General features: G+C 43.3%; 2 protein-coding genes across 3 annotated transcripts; one reads left to right on the forward strand and one right to left on the reverse strand.

Moving 5' to 3' along the window:
- The first annotated feature begins 507 nt into the window (after window positions 1–507).
- LOC137125503 (zinc finger protein 345-like) lies at window positions 508–10,407 on the forward strand. Of its 2 annotated transcripts, none has more exons than XM_067501099.1 (12): window positions 508–611; window positions 1,926–2,131; window positions 3,048–3,122; window positions 5,985–6,071; window positions 6,170–6,268; window positions 6,657–6,780; window positions 6,861–7,176; window positions 7,448–7,497; window positions 7,591–7,715; window positions 8,000–8,516; window positions 8,591–9,046; window positions 9,400–10,407. In XM_067501099.1, exons 1-12 carry the CDS (start codon window positions 608–610, stop codon window positions 9,603–9,605), a joined length of 2,265 nt encoding a protein of 754 aa, XP_067357200.1. In that variant the 5' UTR covers window positions 508–607; the 3' UTR covers window positions 9,606–10,407. The 2 variants fall into 2 exon arrangements, with proteins under 2 accessions (XP_067357200.1, XP_067357201.1); XM_067501100.1 differs by having other exon boundaries at window positions 6,912–7,176.
- Window positions 10,129–15,500, reverse strand: f2 (coagulation factor II (thrombin)). Its single transcript, XM_067501104.1, has 15 exons — window positions 15,291–15,500; window positions 14,392–14,472; window positions 14,225–14,304; window positions 14,110–14,134; window positions 13,750–13,815; window positions 13,545–13,653; window positions 12,952–13,088; window positions 12,396–12,689; window positions 12,194–12,310; window positions 11,957–12,083; window positions 11,653–11,820; window positions 11,304–11,477; window positions 11,028–11,206; window positions 10,629–10,699; window positions 10,129–10,407 (listed from the first exon to the last, which is right to left on the reverse strand). Exons 1-15 carry the CDS (start codon window positions 15,361–15,363, stop codon window positions 10,258–10,260), a joined length of 1,851 nt encoding a protein of 616 aa, XP_067357205.1. The 5' UTR covers window positions 15,364–15,500; the 3' UTR covers window positions 10,129–10,257.
- Window positions 15,501–15,621: the final 121 nt, after the last annotated feature.

Raw genomic sequence — 15,621 nt, forward strand, 5'->3', positions numbered from 1 at the left:
ACAGTATTTAGTATTTTAACTGATACATAAATGTAAACTTTAATCTTTGGCTAGATAAAAAAGCTACTACTCCAGTTGACTTATATTTTTAAATTTGCACACTCTGTTTCAAAAGAGATCAACGGCTCTTGCTTGTCTTTCAGACAGTTTTTTTGTCCTTTAATGTCTTTTTATGGCACATTTTGGTCTCTTTGGGATCATGTCTATTTTTGTTTGTATGCGTTTTGTGTCTTTGGGGTCATTTTGTTTGCTGTCCGGTTATATCATGGTGTCTTTGAGATTATCTACATCTCTCTGTAAATGGAATAAATTTTTGCTCGTATGTCATTTTTCAGTTAGTTGTGGTCATCTCGTGTCTGCTTTTGATCAATGTGTGACTTTCTGTCTCTTTTTTTCCCCCTTTGTTATATCATCTCTCCTGCTCATTGCAGATTCTTTGTGATCAGTTTCTGCGCTTTTCTTGGTTTTTGTAAAAATTGACGCACGTACTTGCGTCACCGGATGTATTTCAGATCAGATTTTAACTTCCGGTGTGGAGGCAGGGCAGTAGTTAGCCGGACTATAAACATTAGGTAGCTGGTAGCTCGTGGTGCTGACCTGCAACAGGATGGGTAAGAGCCGAGGATCTTTCTTAACCCGTGAGATGTCTCTCAGTCAGGCCGGGTTCTGGTCTCTCGGGTCGGGGGGAGACTGTTTGTAGAGTGGACTGTTTGTTAGAGCGATACGATCCAGACTCCGTTTGAAAATATGGCCCTTTTATTACACTTTGAATTGGAGAAGAGATTAATCGTTGTTTGGATTATATCTCAACAGCCTTTCTAAGTCATTTAGACTTATGCTTTAATTCGGCATATTAACATCTCACCAATAAGACTAAAATGGAAATGTGCTGCCCACCGTCCAACGCTGTGGGCTCTTTTCCCTCGGAACAACATCTGCACGCTGCACAGGATGGTTGTGTTTGGAATTCTGCATTCGTACTTTATTAGATTATCTGCATCATAGCAAAATCTTAAAAAGACAGACTGTATCTGGCCATGTTTAAATCAGTAATAATATTAAATAGAATATTAAGTCCGCATGCCGATAATAATAATGGTTTGTATTAATATAGAAAATGTCACATCCGGTTTTATTACGTGTTGCTTACTCGCTAACAAGCAACAAAACAATAACCTGTGAACATTACTAAGATTCCCCTTCCCAGCCAAACTCCATGCTGAAAATTCCAAACTCTGACCTTTGTTGCAGCAGTCAAAAGATGAAGGGGATTTTAAAATTAAACTTTTTCATATATTTAAAGAAATTACATTCTGCATGTTGTATTGTAGATATAACGAATGGAAGAGGATTTTTTTTTGGTTCATGCCTAAAATGTAGCTTTAGTTAATAGGTTTTTCCAAGGAACAAGTTTAGCCTATTCATTTAGTTGCTAATTTTGAACAAATTTGGTTTGGTTTATGAAGCATTGCCTTCTCATAGATCCAGCACACAACAGTAACTATTGATATGTTATAAAGTGGTTTTGCTGGGTTTAATTCCCTGACAAATTCAATACTGAAATGTCCACATTCGGGCCTCTGTAGCCTGGTTGGAATAAGAAACAGTTCCATAGTTGTAATGTTGTAACCTTGCACCTTATTAATTGTAGTGTTGTTCTAATTAACCATTTAGTGTGTGTAACCTCTAATTAATGGTCTACTGATAGTGATGCTGCAGATATGTACAGCACAGGGTTATGAAAGCTGCATGATTATAATAGACCTGTATCCCTGCAGACATGTTGACATGTGACTGCACAAAAAGCTCAGGTGTTAATAACATTCACAATGTCTGATCCAGCTGTACAACACCAGGACTCTGAAATGGGCTGAGCCCTTTGGAGTCCTCTTAGTGACCTGTCAATGTGTCCTCTGCCTCCCCAGGCTCCCCTCCTGTCCCCCTGTCATCCCTACGTCTACTTGTCCCTCCTCTCCGACTGCTGACGGCAGCAATGTGGCAGGTCGCTCAGCAGCAGAGCGTGAAGCATTATGGGATGCTGGAGGACTTTGTATCCTTGGTAACTGAGACTGTCCCACAGCTGCTGACGGACAGGCAGAGGAGTCTGCTGCTGCTGGCTCTGAGGGCCAAGGTCTGTGTTTTATCCTCTTTATTTCCAGCTCCTGTCAGTAATGTAGCTCTCTGCTCAGATAATATACACTACATGTGGTTTACTTGTGAATCATTACAAAAGATGCAAAAGTCGCATGACATAAATTGACACACAAGGTAATATTGTAAGTATAAATGTGGGTAAAGTTGTTAAGCTTTTGTGTGACTAAAACTAGTATAACCAGGAAATAAATTATTGTCTTGCATTCTCAACGAAACTCCATGTTGAAAATGCCAAACTCTTAGAGATTAGATTAGATTCAAGTTTATCGTCAATGGGCCACCGTTCAGTGCCAGTGGATTAATCATATGCCTTAAAAATGTAAGACAAAGGTGCAGCTGATGGCACTAATCGTGCTGACACACCTCAGCCGTCTTCATTATTACTACCCGAGTTCTTCCTGCTGCGACACATCTGTAAGACCACCAGACTGTCTGAATAACTGCTCTGGCTTTGTTCTGGACCCTGGTAGTTCGTTGGATCTACTTGGTAAAATATCCAGACGAGTTGAGTTCTGCCAGAGATGCTGTTGTTGACGAGAAACATGGTGGAGCAGCTTGAATAAAAACCAATGAAACAAGTGCAATAGGGGATTTTTTTTTTTTTTTTTTTTTTTTTTTTTGAGGGAAGGTACGAAATAGGAGCATGAATATAGTGGTGAAGTGCAAACACTATTATTACACTGTATATAAAGAATACAGTAAATAGTATATGGAATCCAAATATCCTCAGGCCAGAACCAAGCATTAAAAGACTCCAACACTGAAAAACTAATGCTGGGGAGAAACAAACAGAGATCAGCCAGTGTGGACTCGTCTTACAGTTTTTACCTCAGTAAAATCAAAAACCACGTAAAACGTCCACTGTGAACAACTTCACTCTGTTGTTCTCTTAGGTAACTCTCTCAGATCTGGACTCAAAGACTGTCAGTGCTCATGTTGAGAGGATCCACTCAGTCTCAGAGGCAAAGGTGAGGACTTTGAACTTGAACTTTTTCTTGTTGCACTCAGTCCTATGTTCACTGCTTTGTACAAAGCTAATATTTTATTAATATATTGTAAACGCATTTCATTTGGATGTTGTGTTTGCCTTTGTGTTTTTTATGAATGATTTTTATTCAGCTCTCTTGAATATATATATATAGAACAATATATTTTAATGTCAGTGAGTATTAAATAAAGAAAATATTTCAATTTCAAATATATCGAACATATTGTACAGTAATTACATACTTCATCAGTAAATGCTAAATACTTCCCACGGGGGTTTAATGAGTTGCAAAATATTTCTTCTTCTTTTCCTTTGGGCTGTTCCCTTTTAGATGTCTCCACGGTGAATCATGTGCCTCCATCTAACTCTGTCCTCTGCATCCTCTTCACTCACACCAACTAACTTCATGTCCTCTCTCACCACATCCATAAATCTCCTCTTTGTTTTTCCTCTAGACCTCCTGCCTGGCAGCTCCAACCTCAGCATCCTTCTACAGATATATTCACAGTTTCTCCTCTGAACATGTCCAAACCACCTCAATCTGGCTTCTCTGACTTTATCTCCAAAACATCTAACATGAGCTGTCCCTCTGTTGTCCTCATTCCTGATCCTGTACATCCTTGTCTCTCCCAAAGAGAACCTCAACATCTTAAGCTCTGCTACCTCCAGCTCTGCCTCCTGTCTTTTCTTCAGTGCCACTGTCTCTAAGCCGAACAACATCTCTGGTCTCACCACCGTCTTGAACATCTTTCCTTTCATTCTCGCTGATATTCTTTTATCACACAACACACCTGACACTTTTCTCCACCCGTTCCAACCTGCCTGCACTCACCTCTTCACCTCTTTTCCACACTCTCCATTGCTCTGAACCGTTGACCCTAAGTACTTAAAGTCCTGCACCTTCTTCACCTCTGCTCCCTGTAACCTCACCGTTCCACCTGGGTCCCTCTCATTCACACACATGTATTCTGTCTTGCTGCGGCTAAGCTTCATTCCTCTGTTTTCCAGAGCAGACCTCCACCTCTCTAGATTTTCCTCCACCTGCTCCCTGCTCTCACTACAAATCACAATGTCATCTGCAAACATCATAGTCCATGGAGATTCCTGTCTAACCTCATCTGTCAGTCTGTCCATCACCAGAGCAAACAAGAAGGGGCTCAAAGCCGATCCTTGATGCAGACCCTCAAAGTTCTCCTTCCATCTTCCCATCACACTCCTGGCACCTGTCAATACATTTCCATCCTTATCTTTAATCAGACTAACCTGCTGCACATCCTTCCCATCTCTATCTCTTTGTCTGTCCAACATGTACAAATCCACCTCTCCCTCTTTAGTGTCCAACCTAACATACAAGTCCTCATATGCTCTTTGTTTGGCCTTTGCCACCTCTATCTTCACCTTACGCTGTATCTCCCTGTACTCCTGTCTACTCTCTTCAGTCCTCTCAGTGTCCCACTTCTTCTTAGCTAACCTCTTTCTCTGTATACACTCCTGAACTTCCTCGTTCCACCACCAAGTCTCTTTGTCCACTGTCCTCTTTCCAGATGACACACCGAGTACCCTCCTACCTGTCTCCCTGATCAAATTAGCTGTAGTGGTCCAGTCATCTGGAAGCACCTCCAAACCACCCAGATTCTGTCTCAGCTCCTCCCTGAAAACTACACAACATTCTTCCTTTTTCAACTTCCACCACTTCGTCCTCTACTCTGCCTTTGTCCTCTTCATCTTCCTCACCACCAGCATCATTTTACACACCACCATCCTGTGTTGTCTGGCTACACTCTCCCCTACCAATGCTTTACAGTCACTGATCTCTTTCAGATTACAACGTCTACACAAGATGTCGTCCACCTGAGTGTTTCTACCTCCGCTCTTATATGTCACCCTATGTTCACTAAAGCCATTTCCATCCTCTTTGCAAAGTCAACCACCATCTGTCCTTCTATGTTCCTGTCCTGAAGACCAAACCTGCCCATCACAGTCTCATCACCTCTGTTCCCTTCACCTACATGCCCATTGAAATCTGCACCAATCACCACTCTCTCACCTCTGGAGATGCTCTGCATCACTTCATCTAACTCACTCCAGAATTTCTCCTTCTCTTCTAACTGACATCCTACCTGTGGGGCATAACCACTCACAACATTGAACATCACCCCTTCAACTTCCAGCTTCAGACTCATCAACCTGTCTGATACTCTTTTCACCTCTAGAACATTCCTCACAAAATCCTCTTTCAATATAACTCCTACTCCATTTCTCTTCCTATCTGACCCATGGTAGAACAACTTGAACCCTGCTCCTAAGCTTCTAGCCTTGCTACCTTTCCACCTGGTCTCCTGGACACACAGTATGTCCACCTTCCTTCTCTGCATCATGTCGATCAACTCTCTGTCCTTCCCTGTCATAGTACCAACATTCAAAGTCCCTACTGTCAGTCCTACATTCTTAGCTTTCCTCTTCTCTCTCTGCCTATGAACACACCTTCCTCCTCTCCTTCTTTGACCAACAGCAGGCCAATTTCCACCGGTACCCTGTAGGTAAACAGCACCGGTGGCGGTCGTTGTTAACCCGGTCCCCGACCGATCCGGTATGGGAGTCATTTTCGGTCTGAAAGTCATGATTTGCATGTTTAATTTTGCATGTGTTTTACGTCGGATGCCCTTCCTGACACAACCCTCTGCATTTATCCAGACTTGGGACTGACACAAGCAGACACTGGCTTGTGCCCCCTTGCGGTTGCATTGAGTTCCAAAATATTTAAATGCATTAAAACTAAGACCATATGGAGTTTAACTGAGATGGAGTTTGAAATGCATCTGTTTCTGTTTGTTCCCAACAGTCGGACGCAGACTTTAGTGAGCCATGTTCTGCTCTGTTGACTCTGACTGAAAAACTGAGTCCAGCAGATAGACGGCGCCTCCTGCAGGTCAGTGTTGATGCTGTGCAGCATCTGAAACCTTCAGCACTGCAGGCACCATAATTCAAACACGTGGTCAGTGTAACAGACGTTGTTTTGCCCATCAGGAGGTGTTTAACCAGAGTTTTGACACAGCACTGCAGTCTCTCATATCTGACTTCCTGTCCAGGATCGAGCAGCTGTTCCCTGTGCCCGACTTCAAACAGGTGCCCCACGTGTACACAGAGTCACCATGTGTAAATCACAAGATGTACACACACACACACACACACACACACACACACACATATACGTAGGTACAGTCGACTATCACACAGTGGTTCTGCACTTATAGGGACCTTTTCTATTCTCACTTTAAGTTTGGACATTTATTGGAGATTAGCATCAGAGACAGTGAGATCCTCGGAGAGTCTAAATCCAACTAGAAATGTGTGTTTAGAGTTCTTTGGAAAATAGGTGATTCATGACACAAATTGCAGCAATCTGCCTCTAAAAGTGTTTAAAGTATCTTAACATCCTGCATGATCTGTGTCATAAGCACTGCTGCAGCACCTGTCTGCAGGTACACAGTCTAAACGTTTCACTCTCCCTAAGGCTGCGTACTGGCTCGCTGCTGCCCCCAAGGGTCTGGAGAACTGTCTGCAGGAGGCAGACGGGGAGGGTCTGAAGGAGCTGCTGAGCAATCAGAGCTGTTCACAGGGACAACCAGCAACCACAGGTAGAGAAGTAAAAGCTGAAAAAGTGTTTTCATTATTTAGTTCTTTTATTTATCCATCATCTCATGTGTTTTTTCTTTAGTGGGTTGTCATACTGAGAAGATCCTCCTCTCTGTCTGGTCCCACCCTCTAGTCACCAAACTGACCAATCCTGACCCCGTTCCCATTGGCGCAGTCGCCCAATCAGATCCTCTTCCGGAGGCGGTTAACCCCGTCCAACTGAATGTGGACATGGTGAAGGTGGAGGTGGTGGTGATGACACAGGAAAAACACGAGGAGGTAGAGGAGGCTATGATTGGTCAGACCATGTCGCCAGTGGAGCAGGAGGCGTCCAATGAGAGCTCAGCAGAGGGGGGGGAAGAACGCTCAGTCACACCAGTGATACTGGAGGTGTTCAAGTGAGACTCCCCAGTTTATGCACCGGACCCCTAAAGTCCAGTCTCTGCCAGTAACACTGTATTTTACAGGACCTCAAATTCAGCAAATACAGCTAAACTGCAAAGATATTTACAAGAAAGGCCAAAACAGTTTGGTACAAGCTGTAAGAGAAATGGACCAATTGTTGGAAAGTGTGTTGCTACATTTAGTCAGTTGGTATTTTACATAAAAAAATCCACCACATTATTATTATTATTAATATTATAAAACACTGTCACTGTTTTGTATCAGGTTGAAAGAGTCCACTGGAAACTCTGCGGACCAATCCGATAACACAGAAGGTAAAAGACACACACACACACACACACACACACACAGTAACGAGCTGATCACACATTCCAAGCAATGTCTCTAAGCCCCGCCTTTTCCCACAGTCGACCTATCAGATCAGTCGTGCTTTGAGCTCACCACCAACAGTCTGTACAACATTTCCCATAATGCTCAGCGGGTGGCTCACAAGTGTCCTCAGTGCGGCAAATGTTATATCTACCGATCTCAGGTGAGTATGTGTGCACCTGTCGTCCTGCAGCACCTCCACTTGTTAATCTCATCCATCTTAGCTCTTTATCACACACCCAGAGGAAGGTAACTTGTACCTCTGCTGTAGCTTTAATAGTAAATATACTTTAATAGTCGTGGTGGAGAAGGTTTTGGTAGTAGTAGTAGCAGTAGTAGTAGCAGTAGCAGCTGCTGCTGTTGTGGTAGCATAAGTAAAACAAACCTTACTATTAGTTGAGGTGGTGGTGGCAGTAATCAGCTCACCAACTCACTGCCTCTCTCCAGGTCATCCGTCACCTGCGGACCAATAAGTCGTGTGGCTCGGCCTTAACGACCATAGGAATGGCGAACCAGCGGACTGATGGTCCTGTCGACGACCCCCGCCCCCCGGAGCCCCGTCTTGTGGTCCCTCGCCTTCCCAGGACGCACTCCTGCTTCCAGTGCAACGCCATCTTCAGAACCAAAGCTGAGCTGCGGTCGCACCAGCGCAGCCACCGCGCTCGGCCAGTTTACCAGTGTGGCCAGTGCAACAGGGAGTTTCACCACCTGTCCAGTCTGACCAATCACAAACAGACGCACCTGGACAAAGGCACGTTCGCCTGCAGCAAGTGTGATAAGGTATTCGAGTCGGCCAAGGAGAGAGACGACCACAGGCTGCAGCACCGACCGGCGGAGCTCACGTGCACAGTGTGCGACAAGACGTTCAGCTCGCAGACGCTGCTGCTGCGACACCTGCAGACTCATTCAGTGGAGGGAGCTGAGCCGCGCTACAGCTGCCGCTACTGTGACCAGACCTTCTCAGGTAACGTTCACAGGTGGAGGAAGTTTGAGTCAGTCTGAGCCTCACACTTTAGTAACTTGTGTTCTGCTCTCCAGGAGTGACCCAGCTTCGTATCCACCAGCGCACACACACATCCCGCTCGTACCAGTGTGACCAGTGCAGCAAGACGTACGGCTCGCTCACCGGCCTTCACTCGCACCAGGCGAGCCACACTACAGAGAGCCGCTTCCTGTGTCCGCAGTGTGGGAAGCGCTTCAAGACCCGCGACGGCATGGAGGGCCACCTGAGGAGGCACACGGGGGAGCGGCCCTACCGCTGCCCCTACTGCCCTAAAGACTTCACCGCGCTCGCCGGCCTCAATGTGCACATTCGCCGGCACACTGGGGAGCGGCCGTACGTGTGCACGGTGTGCGGGAAGGGCTGGCCGTCTGGGGGGGACCTGCAGAAACACATGAGGACTCACACGGGGGAACGTCCGTACGTCTGTCAGGAGTGTGGCAAGGCCTTCTCCATCTCCTGTCACCTGACGGAGCACCGAAGGATCCACACCGGTGAGAAACTGCGGGTGCCTGCAGTGTTTGTGCAGTGACCATCAGGGGTTTATGAATAGTTATGGCTGTATGAGCTGATAGTTGACACCAGACACACCGTGATGGTTTTATATCAAATAAAGCAGGATGGTTTTCATTTATAAACATACCAGACGATTAAAGGAAAAAGTTGAACATGTTGAAAATTGTCAGAAGCTTAAACCATCAAATAATAGTTTTAAAGTCCCTGTTGTTTTCACTGATATTTTCCATATTTTCGTTATTTTAAATAGGCTTTAATAATTTATTGTAGTGAGTTCTTGCTAATATCTAAAAATCTGTAATAAAACTACCTGATTTCTCTGTGTGTCCAGGAGAGAAGCCGTTCTCTTGTCCGGAATGTGGTAAATGTTTACGGCGAAAGTTTGACCTGAAGAAACACATGTTGTCCCACAGCAACGTCCGTCCCTACGCCTGCGTCTACTGCCCCAAGAGCTACACCCGCAAAACTCACCTCAATAGACACCTGCTGACACACAGGACTCTTGACAGTGACGTGGTGGAGGTGGTTGACGAGTAACGAAGGGGCCAAACTGCATCTTCATTTCCTTTGAACATGTGGTGTCGTCTCCAGTACCGTTTGAATTTAAGCTTTAAATCTTTTCTGTTCTTGGTTCCTGTTGACTGTTTACCAAAGTCATTGTTTCTCAGATTCTCATCAGTTTGACTAATAAACACTAATGTTTTCACTGAAATGACTTAAAGTTGCAAAAAGCCAAATGTTGGACTCAGTGGAAAAGATCCTAAAGATTTATTGTTTTTGGTCACTGTAGCAGTTTATTATTGTTTCTGTTATTCTGACATGAATGTGTCCGTACATTTGCATCTCGCTGCTTCTTCGGCTGCAAGAGGAGCTGGACTGGTTCAAACAAATATTAAAGGTGTAAAAAAGAAAGAGAGAAAATCTGATATTTTCTCGTATTTGTACATGAACACTCGTGATCTTAAAGGATTGTTGGTGTAAACTGAGCAGTCACTGGGACATTGTGTTCGTTTGTGTTTGTGCTTCGCTCCGAAAAAAGCTGCTCCGTAAAACCCTCAGATTTGACCTTTTAACTGTTTATTTCTACAGGTTTGACCTCTGAACAGGTGAGCATGTCAGCCAGGGTGTGAATAAACTTTATTAACACTGTGGGTCGACACGAGGAACAGGAAGTGATAAATGTCTGTGTTTAGTCTTCTCCTCCTGCCTTGTCGATTACTTTCTTCATCCACTTGCTCAACCTGAACAGATGAGTGTAGAAGCCGTACTTCCCATCTCGGTCGCAGCCCTCTCCCCATGACACGATGCCCACCTGATACCAGCGGTTCTCTGGCGGGTACTGGAAAAGAAAAAAGTCATTATGTCAAATTGTTTACAAAGGTAATAAGAGTTTTTTTTTTAACTTGTTTATAAGCAGTGTATAAATATGTAATAAGTACTTTATAATGTACTTAAATGTTGTTAAGAAAAGAAAACAACTAGTGGGACTACTTCATACTTCCCTTCACTTTACTTGTTTAAAGCCAGTTATTACGTCTTTATCAGTGAAATGATCTCTACCTTCATCACAAACGGTCCACCACTGTCTCCCTCACAGGCGTCACCGCGCTGCGTGTCCTCCGGTTTAAAACCTGCAACAGACAAAGGTATTTGGCCCTGAAGCAAAGTGGGAAGATTGTGACCTGATGGTGGAGCTACTGTAGAGGAAAGGTCCAGAGGAGAACATGAATGTGTGAACTAGATGTTACCACAACCCTTCCAACAGATATTTCTATTAAAACCAAAAATGTGAAGCACAATTTGTCCCTAGAACAAAAGTTAGAGATTCATCACAATCATTAGGACTGTGCCAGTTGATATTAAACAGTTTCTACTGGATAGAGGAAGATTGCAGTAGTGAGAGAGAAAGGTTCAGGGGGCTGTCAGGGAGTTACAACCTAAATCAAACGGGCATCTTACCAGCACAGAACATGTTTTCTGTGACCTTGACCGACGTGGAGCTCCGGCAGGTGTCCTGGTCCACGATTGGTAGATGGATTTGCTGGAGCACTGTGGGTAAATTCCTTGCTGATGGGTTCCACGTTTCCTTCAGGTTCCCCCAACCGGTCACCCGTCCCTTATAGCCTTCGGTTATCAGACTGTTGGGAGGAAAGTAGATTTTAGATTTCAGAAATTCCCAAACAGTGTAAAGACCCCATAGCTCCTGAACTCATTGTTTCTGTGCATTTGTCTTACGCTTGGACCACCTGCTTGGTGGGCAGGCAGATGGGGTGGATCTCATTGGTGAAGGTGACGGGCCGTCTCAGGTGCAGCAGAGCGATGTCGCGGTTCAGGTTTTCCTTCCAGTTGTATTTGGGATGGACGATGATTTCATCAATCGCCACAATCTTCTCAATGCCACGCTCAAACCTGGGAAGTTGCGAAAATAATCTTTTCAGTTCATTACAAGAAAATCCAAAAACTACTTTTGTTATTTTAGACAGCAGCTGAAGAAATCCTTTTTACTATACTACAGTGTTAAAGAGATGCAGGTTAAAATTTCCACATAATTTCACATAAATTAGTTCTTCAATCTGAGTCTTACTTGGCTCTGTTGTGTTTACCCAGTCGGACCAGAAGGTCCTCGCTGGTGAAGTTCTTGTTCCAGGGTGGGTACAAGATGCAGTGTGCTGCAGTGAGGATCCACTGGTCACTGATGAGACTGGCTCCACACAGCAGCTCCTGTGGGCTGCGCTTATACAGCATCACCTGCCTGCGCAGAACACTAACGTTCAGTACAACTACCAATGTTGACATTTGAGTCAGCTTGATGTTGGCACACTACTGAAGGCGTGAGTGTGTGTGATTCTACCAGTCTTTAGATCACATTGTGTTTTAAAGGTGGTTACCATGGTGCGGAGGCAACCTCCACGTCAATCCCTCCAACGATGCGTTTGTCTCTGTACGAGTCCAGCAGCTCGTCCTCCTTTGCATCCTTTTTGTTGATCTTTTCAAACAGGGGGCGCTCACCACAATCTGCAACACAACCGGTGAGTAAAGAAGGTTATTGCCGAGTTCTGTATGAGCCATCTGGAAACTTTGTGTTAATCAATGCTTATTGTGATGGACTGAATGAAAGAACGTACCACTCTCGCCTTCTCCAAAGGTGCGAGGACTGAAAATTGTTTTCCTGGTGGCTTTTATGACGGAGCGTTCACTGGCTTGAGTCTCGCCCGTCTCCTCATCACCCACCACTGGCTCCTCTAGGAGTTAGAGAGACAGGGTAAGGGGCAGGTAGAGAGTAACACCTGTGTAAAATTGTATTGTGGCGTTTTACTTTGTATTTACCACACGTCTCCAAATCACAGTAGTCTACCGTCACGTTTCCAGCAATCTCCACGTAGCACCAGGGGCCTTCAGGGTCTTTGTCAGGATTACGGCACTTGTTGCCCTCTAGAATGACCTCGGAGATGAATTCTTTGTCCCGACTGAGGGCTACGGCTTGTGGTAATGACCAGTTGAGACAGGTGTAGCCTCTCGCGCTAACAACTAAGTCACCAATGTAATCTACGCCGTACCTCGGTAGACACTCACGAGTTTGGACCTGTTTAGGGGCCGGTGTCGGCGGAACAAAGACCTCACCTTAATGTAAAAAAAAAACAAAACACTAAGACACAGAAAGCTCCACCAAACTTTTAAAGTCATCTAGTTTTCAATGTAGGTCTAATTTGTAGTAGCTGTGGTTTTAAAGATATAACTATTGTAGCATTGCCAACGTGTGATTTTTTTTACGTAATTTGTATCAGTTTCTTGGCTCCACTGAAGTTGGTAGTAGCATTAATATGAAAATTGTTCTGAGTAACAGTCCCTAATTTTGTGCTTAGTAACATTAGAAGATACTTGCCACATTTTGGTACTTTGCAGGTCTCTTTCTGGACAGTCGGGTCTTTGGTGTAACACCAAGGTCCCCCTGGACGGTTGTCAGGGTTTCGACAGAAGTTCTCCTTCAAGGTACTGTTTGGTGCTGAAGCATTAAACTCCCTGCAGACAGGTAGACCAACACATTACCTGCCTGTAAACATGTTTGAGTAGTTTTTTATAGTTTGCTCATTTACGTTATTTTAATTGGTTAATTGACTTTTTTCTTGTTTTACACTGCTTTAATTCCGTTTTTGGCTAAATTGGTGCTAAGCTGTTACTGGTTAATTGGTTCTTTGTTCATTCATTAGATTTGGATGTTGTTAGTTAACAAATTATGGCCTTTCTTTACGTGATTAGTGTGTAAGTTCCCCGACTGCCTTTTCTTTAATTAGATTTTGTTTCCTGAGGGGACATATACTTTCCCTTGGACTGAAGTAGAAGCTACTTGGATAAGTAGTGAAACCTTTTCAACCAAAAGCACAAATTGATTTAGTCTGTTCATGATGTTATTTCATTTGGTAATTAGTTGACTGAATGTACGTTAGTTAACTGATCAGTTATCGGTTAGTCGCTCGCCTAATAATGGGATGTGGGAAGCTGTGCCTCCAGTGTTGACACTCTCTCCCTGATATTGTGATGTTGATTTGTCCTTCATAGCTTTTCCCTGTACCAGAAATACAATGACCTGAAAACGAACACATATTTCATCAGTGTAAATGTTTGGTGGTATTTGATTTATTTATTTCTGATTAATCAGATGTGAGACTTCTTTTATATTTACCTGATATACATTGTCTGATGGTGTCAATGTTGTTGGCTGTTCTTGTCAACTTAGTTCCTTTACAGTCTGCAGAACAGAACAGATAAATATTGTGTACTCAGGGTTGTGCTTTTCTGGACTTTGTTCGTGTTTGCATGCAGCTGATTAAACTCTGCTTCTCACATAACATCAAATTAAACCTCAGCTTTACTACATTACTACTACAACAATAAATGAAAAACGTCTTTACTTAAGTTGGGTAAAAAAACATGGTTCAGTTAGTTTTTGCCGAGACGTCTTCTTTAAAATGTTTGTATCAACTTCACAGCCGTCTACTCTTTAACCCAATGCACACATGGTCCAAAAAGCTGCAGTACATACCCATGTATTTCATCCAGAACTTTTCCTGGAAGGTAAAAAGTTTGTTTTCTGGTTAGATTTAACTGTGAATAGTCGATGATACAGTAAATTAAAGTAGAACGAAGTGGAGTCGAACCGTTTTATCCGTCTGCTCAAACACCTCTCTGGCTTCTTCATGGCTACAGATTTCCTCCATACACTCTCTCTCCAGGTTCCCTAATGTGGAAAAAAACTCATTTTAAAACTTTCTCATGTGATTTTGGAAAAAAGTGTTATCTATCTAAGTTACATTATGTAAGTTACCTGGTTTCCTCTCCTCAAAGAGATGATTAGCTCTTCGGTTTCTGACCAAAACCTGTGAGGCCAGCTGGCTGTTGAGGAAAACTACAAAAAATAAAATAATAATAATAATTAGTATTATTACAATGTCATTATTTCCAGGCCGTATTGAGTTCAGTTTTGTTTCAGGATCTATTGAAGTAATGTTTTATTTATACTGCATTTGAGTGAATACATGTCACTAGCAAGAAACAATTAAAATTAAAATGAATCAGATTAGGGCAGAATATCCAGGGGAAACCTTGAGGTCTGATTGTTGCTAGAAGTATTTGGATCCTTGAGTAAAGGTGTAATACTCATTTGAGGGCCTGTTTAAAATATTGGCTTGCTGGAGGAAGAGTAATAACTTGTTTTTGAAAGCTTAAAATAAATGTCTGCATCATTTAAAATGAGCTGCAATGATATAATTTGGCATTATTCTCACTTCTTAATAGTTGAATAGTTGTCCTAGAAAGCTACAGCTAGGAAGCTTTAAAGTACAGTATTTCCTTGTGAAATGCAGTGCAGTAGAAGTACAGAGTTGTGTATATAAGTAAAATGCATATCCTCTGTGAACCCTGTCTTTTTACCAGTGGATCGAGTTTTTTAAGGGTAAATATTAGAAGCCTAGATACAGGTTTACACATTTAGTAATAAACAGAACGTATTGTCTTGGCCACATGATTTCCTATAATTCCTGTTCTGTTAAATAGAGCTGCCGCTATGTTTCTACAAGATGGACATTTTGGCTCCAGTATTACTGCCACTATTATTCCTTCTCTTTGTACTTTTACTACTATTATTACTACATATTTGAGCAGTGAAGCAGCTACTTCTGCCTCTGTTAACCAGTTGTAGGAAGTATAAAATAAGGACTTTAGTACCATCGTTTGCCAGGCAGCTGGGAAGAAGAAACAGCAGTAGAACAGCAGCTGGGTTAAGTGTCGGTTCCACCATGATCCAGACCTCCAAGCAGAACCTCAAAACCTGATCCAGCAGAATCCCTCTTCAGTCTGTGTCTGTGTCTCTCCCTGTTGGGCGAATATTGACCAAAGGGTCAAAGTTTGAGTTTAATGTGAACATGTTTACTTTGACCCAACCAGCTGCATTTGGGAAAACAGATGTTCCTGATGTAGAGAGACCACGTATACACTCGCTCTGTTTATTAGGTACACCAAACTACTGCAGTGCTGCAACAAACCCTCAATGTTCTGT

Source organism: Channa argus, chromosome 4, assembly GCF_033026475.1.
Source record: "Channa argus isolate prfri chromosome 4, Channa argus male v1.0, whole genome shotgun sequence".
NCBI lineage: Eukaryota > Metazoa > Chordata > Actinopteri > Anabantiformes > Channidae > Channa > Channa argus.

Coding starts and splice junctions, on each gene's coding strand:
- LOC137125503 (XM_067501099.1), top strand. Junction 7,177..7,447: donor GTGATACTGGAGGTGTTCAA/GTGAGACTCCCC, acceptor GTTTTGTATCAG/GTTGAAAGAGTCCACTGGAA. Junction 8,517..8,590: donor CTGTGACCAGACCTTCTCAG/GTAACGTTCACA, acceptor TCTGCTCTCCAG/GAGTGACCCAGCTTCGTATC.
- f2 (XM_067501104.1), bottom strand. CDS start 15,363: ATGGTGGAACCGACACTTAACCCAGCTGCTGTTCTACTGCTGTTTCTT. Junction 14,135..14,224: donor TTGAGCAGACGGATAAAACG/GTTCGACTCCAC, acceptor TTTACCTTCCAG/GAAAAGTTCTGGATGAAATA. Junction 10,700..11,027: donor AGAAAACATGTTCTGTGCTG/GTAAGATGCCCG, acceptor TGTCTGTTGCAG/GTTTTAAACCGGAGGACACG.